We start from the raw sequence: 16,801 nt of genomic DNA, 5'->3' as shown, positions 1-16,801 counted from the left end.
GAACTCTTTTCTGTTTAAAGGATGGCTCTACTAAGTGCTCTAACTAAAATTCACATGCTTATGTGGATTGCCTTTAAATTTGCTGTTCCGCATGGGGATTCAGTATAGGTTTAGTGACCCAGATTTGGTGTAATTTGAGCAAGCAACCTGTTTTAAGATGGAGCTTGATAAATTTATGAACAGGATTATATGATGGCATTTCCTGTGATAGCTGCGGTCTGGACTCCATGATTCAGGAGGCCCCTTCCGCTCCAAGGTTCCTATGAGATACAGCACCCTGCAATCCCCTGCAAAAATACCAGCATTTCACAAAATCCACATTCTGCCAATGTTTTTTGCACACAGGCTCAAATCATGGCTCTGATTGTCCCCAAATGAAATCAGTCGCTCAGTATTTACCTCAGCTAGTGCATGGCACCCACTGCTCCTTGGGGGAGTCAATATTGAAAACATTATTAAAAGAAGAGCAAGGCTGTCTGGGACAGTACTTGCTAACCACTGATGCACTAAACAGGTTGCAATACCTATGTGCACAAAGACTAGCCAAGAGCATTTTCAGCCAGCCTGTTTGCATATGACCAAATTGGCTCAAGGGGACATGTGGCCAGTGAATCTGAGCTATATCCATGCAGTGTAAATTCAAACCCTCATCTGGGCAGAAAGCAGAACGATCTGTAGGCAGGTTGCTACTATCTGCCTGTGTCAAGGGTTTTTTTTTACTTTTTGGAAATGTAATCGGGGCTTGAAGTATTTTCTGAAAGATAATAAATGACACATGCTCTATGCAGAGATGAGAATGATTTCATGTTGCTACTTTTCCACTGGGGAACCAGCATTGAATAATCAATTAACATTGATTAATTAGAGGGAAGATGAAAGACAATTAGGATAATATAATCATGTTTCTTGAAAAATGGAACTGAGTCAAGGAGCTCCTGATTCAGAGCTTCTTAACACAAGGAAGAAGTCTCCTGTGCTCTACTAAGGACGCACATTACATTGGCGCTGAAATAAGGCAAAATGCATCCCTTGTGGTGTACCTGTTTCCTTTCATTACACATGTGGGGGGAGGAGAGGCAGCATAAGAAGACAGAGGTGCTCAGGCCCCCCACTCCCTGTGGGGGACACAGGGCTGCACAGATCACCTCATATCACAATCACAGCTCTGCCAAACTGTTCCAGCTAATCCCTACACCATTCAGTACAGCTACACCCAACACAGTGAATGCAGCTGGAATTGCATGCAGATAATTCCCAGTGGTTCTTGCCAGTTCCAGTGGGGCAGAGTTAAGGTTGCATTGGTGTGTACGTTAACTAGTTATTTCCTGGTTTTCAGAGGTTTGAGTTTTGCTGAACTCGTCATTCTGGAAAGGCATGAAATACCACTGAGCAGCCTTAAGTCTGAGCTAACCAAGGTTTTTGTCAGTGTATATATTTCAGGGCCCTGATTCAGCAAAACACTTAAGCATGTGCACAAGTAGAGTTTTTACCCTCAAAAGGGAGGAGAGCCAGAGTCTTCATAAAGTCCACTAAGGACTTTGCTGTTGATTCATTTACATGGAAGGCACTCAGATGCTGTGGTTAAGATGAATAAAACCCAAGGAAGAGAGGTTAACTCCCAGTACTTAAGCATGTGCTTTGCTAAATAGGTGTCAATTTTTATTTTTATTTCATAGCATGAGTGGTAATAACCAGTTTTGCTAAGTTTATCCGAGTGTTTCCATTCTAACCCACTCCTTTTTCAGTGCTCATTGGTTCCCACAATTTTTATATTAAAAGGGGACTTTCTAAGGTCTGGCCTTTGCCACAAATTGAATTATCTTTTTCTGCAAGGTGAGTAAAAAATAGTTCAGCTATTGGTTAACAGAAGGAGTGTGTGTGTGTGTGTGTGTGTGTACACTAATTTCCCCAATATTAAAAAATAATTCATGCAACTTTTTATTTTAAACAGCTGTAGCTCTGAAACAGCTGGGGTACAATGCTGAAATTCAGCCGGGGAATAGGAGAGTGTTCCAGTGAAAAATGGCTTTGGCTTCTCTAAGTTATGACTAATTGAAAATAGCACTCCACGTATGCAGTACATTTTGTACACTTCTTAGCTGTTAAAATGTACACAGCTTAAGAACTTCAAGTTTGTGTGGTTAGCTTGGCTGTATCATGAAAAATTTAGTGAAAGTGTGCAGTGAATAATGTGGGGCTTTGCAGAAGCCCTCCTTTCCTGTGCATTTTATGTGGTTTAAACTGCACAACTAATATGTGCAAGACAGGAAGAGAAGGGCTCTCTCCTGCAAACCTGTTAAGGTGCGTGGGATTCATCATTCTGCTGGCAGGTAGTCAAATGCTTTCACACTATGGAATTTCTTTTCATTACCTTTTTGCTTTTGGAAACTCCTTGGATGTTCCATTTAAAAAAAGACACTTTGGTAAGTCACTATTGTTAATTTGAACTCTGCCTCCTAAGTGTATGCATTGTGATAAGTCTTTAATTGTACTTTTTTTAAAGAAATAACTTCAAACTTTTTTTCTATGGCTTTAGGTGCAGATGAATAGCACCTTTGACTTCTGTCCACTATTCTGTGTGTGCCAGACAAATAGAGTCCCTTATAGTCATTTATATGAAAATTGTACAGTAAGCTGTTATACAGTATATTATAGATTAAGCATAACAACAAAGAAGAATAGCAAGAATTTTTGGCATATATAAAAGAAAAGGAGTACTTGTGGCACCTTAGAGACTAACCAATTTATTTGAGCATAAGCTTTCATGAGCTACAGCTCACTTCATCGGATGCATATATAAGTCACCTAAATTTGCAGCTAAGCCAACTTTACAGTTAACTGTTTTGTTCCCTGAAGTGCTCTTTGAAAAGAAATTGTAAACAAATAGCTGCTGACTAAAATATTAAAATGCAGACCTTTAGGAAATAGGAACCTATCATATAAAAGTGTCAATACAGAAACGCTGATCTGTTGTGACAATGAAAACAAGTATGCAAAAATCGGGGGAAAAGCTTTATAAATGCTACACTTGGGTATCTAAAGCTGTAGAAAATGTTCTTATGATAGGATATTATTAATATATGATCATGTGAGTAAATCCTGTGTTATAATTGTGTAGACTCCTGGGGTTGGGGGCACTGTAAAGGCATGAGGAACCTTAACACTGGTATTTGCTGATTGTAAAACGATTAACCATGCAAATGTAACTGTAGTCAAGTGGTGGTCGTCCCTCCCCCTCTGGGAGGCTACCCTGCCTCACTGCATCGTTGGGATGTCGGCCTAGTATTGGGGAAATTAGCAGTTTGGCATTAGTATCCCAATGGGCTTAATGGGGTTGAGTTTCCAGATAGGCAGCTAGCTGCGGCCTGTTATGCGGGAGCAGGTTCTCCCAGGAGTCCGTATGTCTTGCCCCAAGACGCATAAGGTCAGCTCCCAGACTGCTGCACTGGGCAGCACAGCATGGGGAGGACGTGACCAGCCCTCTGTGGAGAAAGAAGTGGTTCAGGACTATTTAGAAAAGCTGGACGAGCACAAGTCCATGGGGCTGGATGCGCTGCATCCGAGGGTGCTAAAGGAGTTGGTGGATGTGATTGCAGAGCCATTGGCCATTATCTTTGAAAACTCATGGCGATCAGGCGAGGTCCCGGATGACTGGAAAAAGGCTAATGTAGTGCCAATCTTTAAAAAAGGGAAGGAGGAGGATCCGGGAACTACAGGCCAGTCAGCCTCTCCTCAGTCCCTGGAAAAATCATGGAGCAGGTCCTCAAGGAATCAATTCTGAAGCACTTAGAGGAGAGGAAAGTGATCAGGAACAGTCAGCATGGATTCACCAAGGACAAGTCATGCCTGACTAATCTAATTGCCTTCTGTGATGAGATAACTGGCTCTGTGGAGGAGCGGAAAGCAGTGGACATAGTATTCCTTGACGTTAGCAAAGCTTTTGATACTGTCTCCCACAGTATTCTTGCCAGCAAGTTAAAGCAGTATGGGCTGGATGAATGGACTATAAGGTGCATAGAAAGTTGGCTAGATTGTCGGGCTCAACGGGTAGTGATCAATGGCTCCATGTCTAGTTGGCAGCTGGTATCAAGCGGAGTGCCACAAGGGTTGGTCCTCGGGCCAGTTTTGTTCAGTATCTTCATTAATGATCTGGAGAATGGCATGGACTGCACCCTCAGCATGTTTGCAGATGACACTAAAATGGGAGGAGAGGTAGGGATAGGATACAGAGGGCCCTAGACAAATTAGAGGATTGGGCCAAAAGAAATCTGAGGAGGTTCAACAAGGACAAGTGCAGAGTCCTGCACTTAGGACGGAAGAATCCCATGCACCGCTACAGACTAGGGACCGAATGGCTAGGCAGCAGTTCGGCAGAAAAGGACCTCGGGGTTACAGTGGACGAGAAGCTGGATATGAGTCGACAGTGTGCCCTTGTTGCCAAGAAGGCTAACGGCATTTTGGGCTGTATAAGTAGGAGCATTGCCAGCAGATCGTGGGACATGATCGTTCCCCTCTATTTGGCATTGGTGAGGCTTCATCTGGAGTACTGTGTCCATTTTTGGGCCCCACGCTACAAGAAGGATGTGGAAAAATTGGAGAGAGTCCAGCGGAGGGCAACAAAAATGATTAGGGGACTGGAGCACATGACTTATGAGGAGAGGCTTAGGGAACTGGGATTGTTTAGTCTGTAGAAGAGAAGAATGAGGGGGATTTTGATAGCTGCTTTCAACTGCCTGAAATGGGGGTTCCAAAGAGGATGGATCTAGACTGTTCTCAGTGGTGGCAGATGACAGAATGAGGAGTAATGGTCTCAAGTTGCAGTGGGGGAGGTTTAGGTTGGATATTAGGAAAAACTTTTTCACTAGGAGGGTGGTGAAGCACTGCAATGGGTTACCTCTGGAGGTGGTGAAATCTCCTTCCTTAGAAGTTTTTAAGGTCAGGCTTGACAAATCCCTGGCTGGGATGATTTAGTTGGGGATTGATCCTGCTTTGAGCAGGGGGTTGGACTAGATGACCTCCTGAAGTCCCTTCCAACCCTGAGATTCTATGATTCTATGAACAGTCAACAGGTTATAGCCCTAGGGCCCTTTAAGCAGGGACTGGGCAAACACCGTAATCTCTTGCTGCGGAGACAGGACACACCCAGTCGTCAATGAGCTCTGTGCTCTTGTTACAGAGCCAGAGCAGACCCAGTAGTCAATTAGCCCGGTCTCTTGGTTCAGAGCCAGGGCACACCAAGTAGTCAATTAGTCTGGACACTTGTAGCAGAGCCAGAGAAAACCCAGCAGTTAATGAGCTCTGGTCTCTAGTCGCAGAGACACCCGACCCCTGCGGTTCGCTCTGTCCTAGCTCCAGCAGACAACCAACGAGCACAGGCCACTGGACCTGGTGAGGGGAGGCTGCCCTCCTGGGGGCAGGTGAGGTCTGGGCCCAGCCTGCTCCACCGGACCCCAACCCAGGGCTCTAACATTGGCAGAGTGGTCTAGCAATGGGTCAGCGGGGATTCCAGCCGCAACACGCTATCTGTGTCTCTGGCAAAGCTGCTGTCAAACTAAGGTCATCTGTCCCTCCACCACTGCCTCCCGTCCCCTCGGGTTGCACCTGGGTTAGCAGGGCGTCGTTGGCCTCCTCTGGGTAGGTGGCCCAGGGCAGTCCTGGCAGGTCCGTGGCAGCAGTAAGTTCCCTGGTGGGCAGGGCATCGCTGGGCTCAGCAGCAGGGTCATTGGCTGGGAGCGAGCAGGCTGTCTCCCTCTGTGTGTCTGCCCCACCCTTTATACTTACTGTTCTAGTGGCGTACTTCCGGTGGGAGGAGAGAGGCAGTCCTGGCTCCACCCACTTGGGCAGGGAGGGTGGTTCCTCCCCCTGGCTTGAAGGGAGGCCATACCGCCTAACTACAGCAACATTCTCAACATAGCTTTGTATAGCTTTTGTTTTTCATAGGAGCGGGGAGAGGTCACCTGGTAGATGAGGATAAGGACGGTGAGGAGAGCATCCCAGACCAAGGGCAATGTGATAGGATGGGGTGGCAGGAGTGTCATGGACCTAGATGGTAGTGTGATCTGTTATTGGGGAGGGAAGCATGTCCTGGGCCTAGAGGGCAGTGTGATGGAATGCTAGAGAGATACATGGCATGGAAAAGTCTGAGACTTACTAATTTAATTTAATTTAAACACAAATAACAGATAATAAGGTGCTGACTATTCAGGTTCATGGTTAATTCAGTAACCACCTTCCCCTACCCCATATGCTTCCCCTATTTAGAATTTACAGTAGAACCTCAGTGTTACGAACTGGCCAGTCAACCACACACCTCATTTGGAACCGGAAGCTGCAATCAGGCAGCTGCAGAGACAAACAAAACAAGCAAATACAGTATAGTGCTGTGTTAAATGTAAACTACTAAAGAAAACAAAAAAGGAAAGCAGCATTTTTCTTCTGCATAGTAAAGTTTCAAAGCTGTATTAAGTCAGTGTTCAGCTGTGAACTTTTGAAAGAGCAACCGTAATGTTTTGTTCAGAGTTACGAACATTTAGAGTTACGAACAACCTCCATTCCCGAAGTGTTCGTAACTCTTGAGGTTCTACTGTCTTTGAATGTGCAGCATACCTTTCAATGTGCTGTAATGTATTCAGCATCATTATCTATAGGAATCAGGAGGCCTTACCTCGGAATATAGGTCCAGTGCATCACTGAGCTTGTTGGAGAACTCCTGCTTGTGAGGGAAGATTTAAAAGGAGCTAAAGCCAAGATTTTCAAAGTGGCTTCTGATTTTGGGTGCCTGACCTAGGCCTAGTTTTCAGAGGTGCTGAACACCTCATGTGTCTCAAATTGGGATTTCAGAATCAGATGCCACATTTCAAAAGTAATAGCCTAGATCTTTCTATCTTGACTTAGCAGTGTGTCAAATGCTTTTCCACCTTTCACTTCACTGATCACACTCAGACAAGCTCTGGTAAGTGTCTCATGAAGGCAGCCATGCTGTAATGCTCTTTATAGTTACCTTATTATGGTCATTCTTCTCCCCGTGCCCTGCTTGGATGCTGAGAAGAGAAGGAGGAGTGGGTCCACCTTCCATCTCAAGGGGAGATAGAACTGTGACCTCTGTCTGTGACACACACAGAGCTGTGACCTTGCACATGGAAAGCGGTGCAGTAGTTCCTTTGTGAAGCTACGGATGGGTGTCCCTTTTGAGTGCTCACACACAAATGTGGGAGCAGCTGGTGCAAGGTACAGTGGAAAGTGAATTGAATCTTGTGGTGTTTCTAATGGGCAGTATTTAATTGCAGGGCACCCGGGTGTGGCTACGGGAGCAAGATCAGCTGCAGCCGTGTACTGTTGGCGCATGCAATGATGGGTTTGTGCTCTTCACAACAGATTATGGAGAGGTGAGTATAATTGGAAATCAAGGTTTGAATAAAAAGAAAAGGAGTACTTGTGGCACCTTAGAGACTAACAAATTTATTTGAGCATAAGCTTCCGTGAGCTACAGCTCACTTCATCGGATGCATTGAGTGGAAAATACAGTGGGGAGATTTATATACATAGAGAACATGAAACAATGGGTGTTACCATATACACTGTAACCAGAGTGATCAGGTAAGGCGAGCTATTACCAGCAGGAGAGAGAAAAAACCTTTTGTAGTGATAATCAAGGTGGGCCATTTCCAGCAGTTGACAAGAACGTCTGAGGAACAGTGGGGGGTGGGGTGGGGGAATAAACATGGGGATATAGTTTTACTTTGTGTAATGACCCATCCACTCCCAGTCTCTATTCAAGCCTAAGTTAATTGTATCCAGTTTGCAAATTAATTCCAATTCAGCAGTCTCTCGTTGGAGTCTGGTTTTGAAGTTTTTTTGTTGAAGTATTGCCACTTTTAGGTCTGTAATTGAGTGACCAAAGAGATTGACGTGTTCTCCGACTGGGTTTTGAATGTTATAATTCTTGACGTCTGATTTGTGTCCATTTATTCTTTTACATAGAGACTGTCCAGTTTGGCCATGTACATGGCAGAGGGGCATTGCTGGCATATGATGGCATAGATCGCATTGGTGGATGTGCAGGTGAACGAGCCTCTGATAGTGTGGCTGATGTTATTAGGCCCTATGATGGTGTCCCCTGAATAGATATGTGGACACAGTTGGCAATGGGCTTTGTTGCAAGGATAGGTTCATGGGTTAGTGGTTCTGTTGTGTGGTTGCTGGTGAGTATTTGCTTCAGGTTGGGGGGCTGTCTGTAAGCAAGGACTGGCCTGTCTCCCAAGATCTGTGAGAATGATGGGTCGTCCTTCAGGATAGGTTGTAGAGCCTTGATGATGCGTTGGAGAGGTTTTAGTTGGGGGCTGAAGGTGACGGCTAGTGGCGTTCTGTTATTTTCTTTGTTGGGCCTGTCCTGTAGTAGGTGACTTCTGGGTACTTTTCTGGCTCTGTCAATCTGTTTCTTTACTTCAGCAGGTGGGTATTGTAGTTGTAAGAATGCTTGATAGAGATCTTGTAGGTGTATGTCTCTGTCTGAGGGGTTGGAGCAAATGCAGTTATATCGTAGAGCTTGGCTGTAGACAATGGATCGTGTGGTGTGATCTGGGTGAAAGCTGGAGGCATGTAGGTAAGTATAGTGGTCAGTAGGCTTCCGGTATAGGGTGGTGTTTATGTGACCATCGCTTATTAGCACTGTAGCGTCTAGGAAGTGGATCTATTGTGTAGACTGGTCCAGGCTGAGGTTGATGGTGGGATGGAAATTGTTGAAATCATGGTGGAATTCCTCAAGGGCTTCTTTTCCATGGGTCCAGATGATGAAGATGTCATCAATGTAGCGCAAGTAGAGTAGGGGCATTAGGGGACGAGAGCTGAGGAAGCGTTGTTCTAAGTCAGCCATAAAAATGTTGGCATACTGTGGGGCCATGCAGGTACCCATAGCAGTGTTGCTGATTTGAAGGTATACATTGTCCCCAAATGTGAAATAGTTTTGGGTGAAGACAAAGTCACAAAGTTCAGCCACCAAGTTTGCCATGACATTATCGGGGATAGTGTTCTTGACGGCTTGGGGTCGTCCATCTTTGTGTGGAATGTTGGCGTAGAGGGCTTCTACATCCATAGTGGCTAGGATGGTGTTTTCAGGAAGATCACCGATGGATTGTAGTTTCCTCAGGAAGTCAGTGGTGTCTCAAAGATAGCTGGGAGTGCTGGTAGCATTGGGCCTGAATGAGGCTCTGGCTGGTGTTACAGCTGAGAAAAGCTACGTGTCAAAATCTCCTGGTCTTAGATGATTTCCTTATGTTAAATGAAAATGGTAGACTTCAGTATCACACTTGTGTCTGAAAAATGTTCCCCTGCTGCTGTTGTCACACCTGAGATCACTGCAACTGACAGAGGTTAGAAGTGCGTTCACTCACTCGCGCTCTCTCTCTTATAGCTGACTTTGTGTGTAATCACTCTCACTGATTCTGCTAAAAGAAAAGGAGTACTTGTGGCACCTTAGAGACTAATCAATTTATTTGAGCATAAGCTTTGATGCATCCGATGAAGTGAGCTGTAGCTCACGAAAGCTTATGCTCAAATAAATTGGTTAGTCTCTAAGGTGCCACAAGTCCTCCTTTTCTTTTTGTAAATACAGACTAACAGGGCTGTTACTCTGAAACTGATTCTGCTGTATAGGCTGTTATCCAGTTCCCCCAATTGTTTGTGTGGGGGTGTCTCACAGCAACTGGGGGGAGAAAAACAGTTTTAAAAAACAGGAAAATGTAACTGTAAAACCAAATTGGTTGAGGGTGGTGATGTATGTGTGGATTTAAATATTTGAAACTACTTTCACTTATTTTTTGAAATTGACTAGATTTCAAATTTATTGTGTCCCTTTAAGCTGCTATGAGATGCCTGACTTACCTCTCAAAGACTGGAATCCATCACACCAACATATTTCAGTTTCACATCATGCAACACTGTCTTCCAAATACCGCACACCTAGCAGCGCTGTATTCTGTAGTTAGGGATGGAGGATTGTCAAGGCACATTTTGGGAAAGGTCATGAGGGACCATGGGGACAAGACTAGCAAGGTCACAAGTTGTGAAAATCATGGCAAAGGTTTTGAAAAGTCCTGGCTGTGTTAGTTGTGTGGGACCCGAGCAACCGAGGCAGAGCCCATCTCTGAAACCAAAATCCCATGGGGGCATACTGTAGGTACCTGATTCCCTCCTCTTCCGTTCACTCAATAGCCCTTCTTGCAGGCCCAGGTTGCTTTCGGGTGTTTTTAATATAGGTTGTGGCCACCTGTTTTTTTAACCTGATTACTGTGTATTGGCCTGGAGGTGTATTGCAGGGGTTAGACTAGATGACCTTTGCGGTTCCTTCTAACCCTGTGATTCTATTGCTTGGGACCCTGCCTGTGAGGGCATTAGTTAGGTCATTTGTGTCCCTGCAATGTTGCTTCCGTGGTGCTCTGCTCTCTAATTGTCACCTGTGCAGACTTGTGGACTGTTTTTACATAAGACTCTCTAAGCATGGCTCACTGTCAGCTTGTCTCCCCATCTCATTAATGAAAATCACCTGATTTTACCATGTGAAGAGTCCAGCTTCCCAGGCAATGCTGCAGTCAATGAGTTTTCCTGGCCATTGCATCTTCATTTCCTCTCCCTTTTCTACTGTGTGCTGACTTACATGCTGCCCCTATGTTTGGAAAGCCCTCCCAAAATCCATTCACCACCTCTGGAAAAAAAACAAAAACAAAACAACCCATCAGGGGTTTCAGTAGATAACCAAAGGCTCCCAGGGTGATGCTGTGGCTTATATGGCTAATGTGGTCCTTGGATGTATACATAGGAGAATATTGAGTAGGAGTAGAGAGGTGGGTTCCTGCCTCCAATAGGTTTTAAGGCCAGAAGGTACCATTAGGTCATCTGACCTCAACCTCAGAGGTGTTACCTCTGCATTGTTTCTTCTTGTTGTCCTTCATGACCAAAGATGACATGTTGTGAGTACAGTTGTGGCTAAAAAGACCAGAGTGCAAGTGGCAGTCCTTTCCACGTGACGTGCATAATGCGGAGGAAGAGATTACAATCTGTGCCTGCTGAGTCTGCTGCTGTTTATGACTCAGCCTCTGTGCCTCAAGATCCATATGGTAGTTAATCTTGAATTGGGTAACCCCATTGTTGACTATTGCTTGCCAGCATGATCTGTCTGGTGCTGACAACTTCCAGCTGTCAATGTCACTGTTGCACTATTTTAAGTTATGCTTCAGCGTATCCTTGAAGCGTTTCTTCTGGCCGCCTCATATGCAGTTGCTCACTTTCAGCTCACCATATGGCAACTGCTTTGGCCATTCTGGTGTCATCCATCCTCGACACATGACCAGCCCAGTGTAACTGTGATGCGATAAACATGGCTTCAATCCTGTGGGGTATCTACGTTCCAGAACCTCGTTACTGATAGCTTTATTTTGCCACTTCATGCAGAGTATGCCATGCAGATGTTGTAAACGGAACTTATCTGGAAGCTTAATGTGATGCCTATAGTAGGTCCAAGTCTCAGCCCTGGTCTACACTAGGACTTTAGGTCGAATTTAGCAGCGTTAAATCGATTTAAACCTGCACCCGTCCACACAGTGAAGCCCTTTATTTCGACTTAAAGGGCTCTTAAAATCGATTTCCTTACTCCACCCCTGACAAGTGGATTAGCGCTTAAATCGACGTTCCCAGCTCGAATTTGGGGTACTGTGGACACAATTCGATGGTATTGGCCTCCGGGAGCTATCCCAGAGTGCTCCATTCTGACCGCTCTGGACAGCACTCTCAACTCAGATGCACTGGCCAGGTAGACAGGAAAAGAACCGCAAACTTTTGAATCTCATTTCCTGTTTGGCCAGCGTGGCAAGCTGCAGGTGACTATGCAGAGCTCATCAGCACAGGTGACCATGATGGAGTCCCAGAATCGCAAAAGAGCTCCAGCATGGACCGAACGGGAGGTACGGGATCTGATCGCTGTTTGGGGAGAGGAATCCGTGCTATCAGAACTCCGTTCCAGTTTTCGAAATGCCAAAACCTTTGTGAAAATCTCCCAGGGCATGAAGGACAGAGGCCATAACAGGGACCCGAAGCAGTGCCGCGTGAAACTGAAGGAGCTGAGGCAAGCCTACCAGAAAACCAGAGAGGCGAACAGCCGCTCTGGGTCAGAGCCCCAAACATGCCGCTTCTATGATGAGCTGCATGCCATTTTAGGGGGTTCAGCCACCACTACCCCAGCCGTGTTGTTTGACTCCTTCAATGGAGATGGAGGCAATACGGAAGCAGGTTTTGGGGACGAAGAAGATGATGATGAGGAGGAGGTTGTAGATAGCTCACAGCAAGCAAGCGGAGAAACCGGTTTTCCCGACAGCCAGGAACTGTTTCTCACCCTAGACCTGGAGCCAGTACCCCCCGAACCCACCCAAGGCTGCCTCCTGGACCCAGCAGGCGGAGAAGGGACCTCTGGTGAGTGTACCTTTTAAAATGCTATACATGGTTTAAAAGCAAGCATGTGAAAGGATTACTTTGCCCTGGCATTTGCGGTTCTCCTAGATGTAGTCCTAAAGCCTTTGCAAAAGGTTTCTGGGGAGGGCAGCCTCATTTCGTCCTTCATGGTAGGACACTTTTATCACTCCAGGCCAGTAACACATACTCGGGAATCACTGTAGAACAAAGCATTGCAGTGTATGTTTGCTGGCATTCAACCAAAATCCGTTCTTTCTCTCTCTGTGTTATCCTCAGGAGAGTGAGATATAATTCATGGTCACCTGGTTGAAATAGGGTGCTTTTCTTCAGGGACACTCAGTATAGCCCATTCCTGCTGGGCTGTTTGCCTGTGGCTGAACAGAAATGTTCCCCGCTGTTAGCCACGGGGAGGGGGGCGGGTTGAGGGGGTAGTCACGCGGTGGGAGGAGGCAAAATGCGACCTTGTAACGAAAGCACATGTGCTATGTATGTAATGTTAACAGCAAGGTTTACCCTGAAAGAGTGTAGCGACTGTTTTATAAAATGTGTCTTTTTAAATACCGCTGTCCCTTTTTTTTTCTCCACCAGCTGGATGTGTTTCAATGATCACAGGATCTTCTCCTTCCCAGAGGCTAGTGAAGCTTAGAAAGAAAAAAAAACGCACTCGAGATGAAATGTTCTCCGAGCTAATGCTGTCCTCCCACACTGACAGAGCACAGACGAATGCGTGGAGGCAAATAATGTCAGAGTGCAGGAAAGCACAAAATGACCGGGAGGAGAGGTGGAGGGCTGAAGAGAGTAAGTGGCGGGCTGAAGACAGGGCTGAAGCTCAAATGTGGCGGCAGCGTGATGAGAGGAGGCAGGATTCAATGCTGAGGCTGCTGCAGGACCAAACCAGAATGCTCCAGTGTATGGTTGAGCTGCAGCAAAGGCAGCTGGAGCACAGACTGCCACTGCTGCCCCTCTGTAACCAACCGCCCTCCTCCCCAAGTTCCATAGCCTCCACACCCAGACGCCCAAGAACGCGGTGGGGGGGCCTCCGGCCAACCAGCCACTCCACAACAGAGGATTGCCCAAAAAAAAGAAGGCTGTCATTCAATAAATTTTAAAGTTGTAAACTTTTAAAGTGCTGTGCTTAAAGTGCTGTGTGGCATTTTCCTTCCCTCCTCCACCACCCCTCCTGGGATACCTTGGTAGTCATCCCCCTATTTGTGTGATGAATGAATAACGAATGCATGACTGTGAAGCAGCAATGACTTTATTGCCTCTGCAAGCGGTGATTAAAGGGAGGAGGGGAGGGTGGTTAGCTTACAGGGAAGTAGAGTGAACCAAGGGGTGGGGGGTTTCATCAAGGAGAAACAAACAGAACTTTCACACTGTAGCCTGGCCAGTCATGAAACTGGTTTTCAAAGCTTCTCTGATGCGTACCGCGCCCTCCTGTGCTCTTCTAACCGCCCTGGTGTCTGGCTGCGCGTAACCAGCAGCCAGACGATTTGCCTCAGTCTCCCACCCCGCCATAAACGTCTCCCCCTTACTCTCACAGATATTGTGGAGCACACAGCAAGCAGTAATAACAGTGGGAATATTGGTTTCGCTGAGGTCTAAGCGAGTCAGTAAACTGCGCCAGCGCGCCTTTAAACGTCCAAATGCACATTCTACCACCATTCTGCACTTGCTCAGCCTGTAGTTGAACAGCTCCTGACTACTGTCCAGGCTGCCTGTGTACGGCTTCATGAGCCATGGCATTAAGGGGTAGGCTGGGTCCCCAAGGATACATATAGGCATTTCAACATCCCCAACAGTTATTTTCTGGTCTGGGAAGAAAGTCCCTTCCTGCAGCTTTTGAAACAGACCAGAGTTCCTGAAGATGCGAGCGTCATGCACCTTTCCCGGCCATCCCACGTTGATGTTGGTGAAACGTCCCTTGTGATCCACCAGAGCTTGCAGCACTATCGAAAAGTACCCCTTGCGGTTTATGTACTCGGCGGCTTGGTGCTCCGGTGCCAAGATAGGGATATGGGTTCCGTCTATAGCCCCACCACAGTTAGGGAATCCCATTGCAGCAAAGCCATCCACTATGACCTGCACATTTCCCAGGGTCACTACCCTTGATATCAGCAGATCTTTGATTGCGTGGGCTACTTGCATCACAGCAGCCCCCACAGTAGATTTGCCCACTCCAAATTGATTCCCAACTGACCGGTAGCTGTCTGGCGTTGCAAGCTTCCACAGGGCTATCGCCACTCACTTCTCAACTGTGAGGGCTGCTCTCATCCTGGTATTCATGCGCTTCAGGGCAGGGGAAAGCAAGTCACAAAGTTCCATGAAAGTGCCCTTACGCATGCGAAAGTTTCGCAGCCACTGGGAATCGTCCCAGACCTGCAACACTATGCGGTCCCACCAGTCTGTGCTTGTTTCCCGAGCCCAGAATCGGCGTTCCACCGCATGAACCTGCCCCATTAGCACCATGATGCATGCATTGGCAGGGCCCATGCTTTCAGAGAAATCTGTGTCCATGTCCTGATCACTCACGGGACCGCGCTGACGTCGCCTCCTCGCCCGGTATCGCGTTGCCATGTTCTGGTGCTGCATATACTGCTGGATAATGCGTGTGGTGGTTGATGTGCTCCTAATTGCCAAAATGAGCTCAGCGGCCTCCATGCTTGCCTTGGTATGGCGTCCGCACAGAAAGAAGGCGCGGAACGATTGTCTGCCGTTGCTCTGACGGAGGGAGGGGCGACTGACGACACGGCTTACAGGGTTGGCTTCAGGGAGCTAAAATCAACAAAGGGTGTGCCTGTACATCAAGGAGTATTTCAGGCAGGACTGCACGGAGGGTTCCAATAAGAAATGGTGCACCAAAGTTATCGTTGTTATTGGAACAAGGAGGTTAGCCTGGCCTCTGATTGATACATGGCTAGATTAACCTCGCTGCGCCTTCTCTGTGACTGACTGCAGTGTGATCTAGACAGGGGAGGAGGAAAATGAGTCCAAAACAAATCTGGTCTATTTCTTGTTCTGACCCACTCCATCGATCCTTTACATCTTTGGCTGGCAGCAGACAAAAAAGGCGCGAAATGATTGTCTGCCCTTGCTTTCACGGGGGGAGGGAGGGTGGGAACGGGGTCCTGACGATATGTACCCAGAACCACCCTCGACAATGTTTTAGCCCCATCAGGCATTGGGATATCAACCCAGAATTCCAATGGGCAGCGGAGACTGCGGGAACTGTGGGATAGCTACCCACAGTGCAACGCTCCAGAAGTCGACGCTTGCCTCGGTACTGTGGAAGCGCTCCGCCGAGTTAATGCACTTAATGCACTTAGAGCATTTTCTGTGGGGACACACACACTCGAATATATAAAACCGATTTCAAAAAAACCGACTTCTATAAATTCGACCTAATTTCGTAGTGTAGACATACCCTCACACTCATACAGCAAGTTGGACAGCATAACTGCTTTATAGACTTTTTTTAACTTGGTTTTGAAGCTTAATACAATGTTGCTGCCAGACTCTGCTTGATAGTCTGCCAAATGATGAACTGGCTTTGTTGATAAGACTTGTCAGCTCCTTGTCTATGGTAACATCATTCAACAATATACTACCAAAATAGCTGAAGTCCATAACAGCATTCAGCTGTGTGTTGCTAACGGTGACTTTTGGTTCACGTAGGGTCTCCCTGGTGCAGGTTGATACATGACCTCTGTCTTTTTCAGATTGCTTGTCCGCTAGTACCTTTCTGCAGACACTGTGAATCTGTCCATAATCAATTGTGTATCTTCTAGAGTACGTGCCTCTAGAGCACAGTAATCAGCTTACAGTATCTCATGAACAGTTGCTGTGAAGACCTTCCTGGAAGATAGCAGCCTGTTCAGAGTCAATAATTTTCCAGAGGATTGGAAAAGTATCCTTATACCAGCATTCAGGTCTCTTGTAGCATCAGTAAGCATAGCTGCATAGAAGAGATTAAACAAGAGTGCACCAATTATGCAACCCTGCGTAATACCTTTAGTAATAGTAAATGGGTCAGACAGAACGCCATCTACGCAGGCTCATCCAAGCATTCCATCATGAAATTGCCTCAGAATGTTAGTGAATTTTTCTGGACAACCAAACTTAGGTTATAATTGTCAAAGCCCAGGTCTACTGACAGTGTCAATAAAGCTCAGTCAATAAAGACCGTGTAAAGGTCATGTTGCTGTTCTCTGCATTTCTCCTACATCTAATGGGCTACAAATATCATGCTGTGATGTTCCCTTCGGGTGATGTCTGGACCAGTGATCCGCGAGGTCCCTCCACTCCTCGACTCTGGGAGCCAGCCTGACCCTGCTCTGCTGTG

The 16,801-nt window shown here is 46.5% G+C and overlaps 1 protein-coding gene across 1 annotated transcript in view; it reads left to right on the top strand.

Annotated features, from left to right (window-relative positions):
• Positions 1-16,801, top strand: part of LOC140895349 (unconventional myosin-X) — a 274,354-nt gene that overhangs the window by 38,802 nt on the left and 218,751 nt on the right. Inside the window, exon 2 of the mRNA XM_073304794.2 lies at positions 7,287-7,385. Coding sequence (XP_073160895.2) covers positions 7,287-7,385 — 99 coding nt within the window. The remainder of the gene's footprint in view (positions 1-7,286; positions 7,386-16,801) is intronic.

Source organism: Lepidochelys kempii, chromosome 11 (genome assembly GCF_965140285.1).
Source record: "Lepidochelys kempii isolate rLepKem1 chromosome 11, rLepKem1.hap1, whole genome shotgun sequence".
NCBI classification, from domain to species: domain Eukaryota; kingdom Metazoa; phylum Chordata; order Testudines; family Cheloniidae; genus Lepidochelys; species Lepidochelys kempii.
Note: the sequence above shows the minus strand (reverse complement) of the source record. Positions and strands in the feature narration are given on the sequence as shown.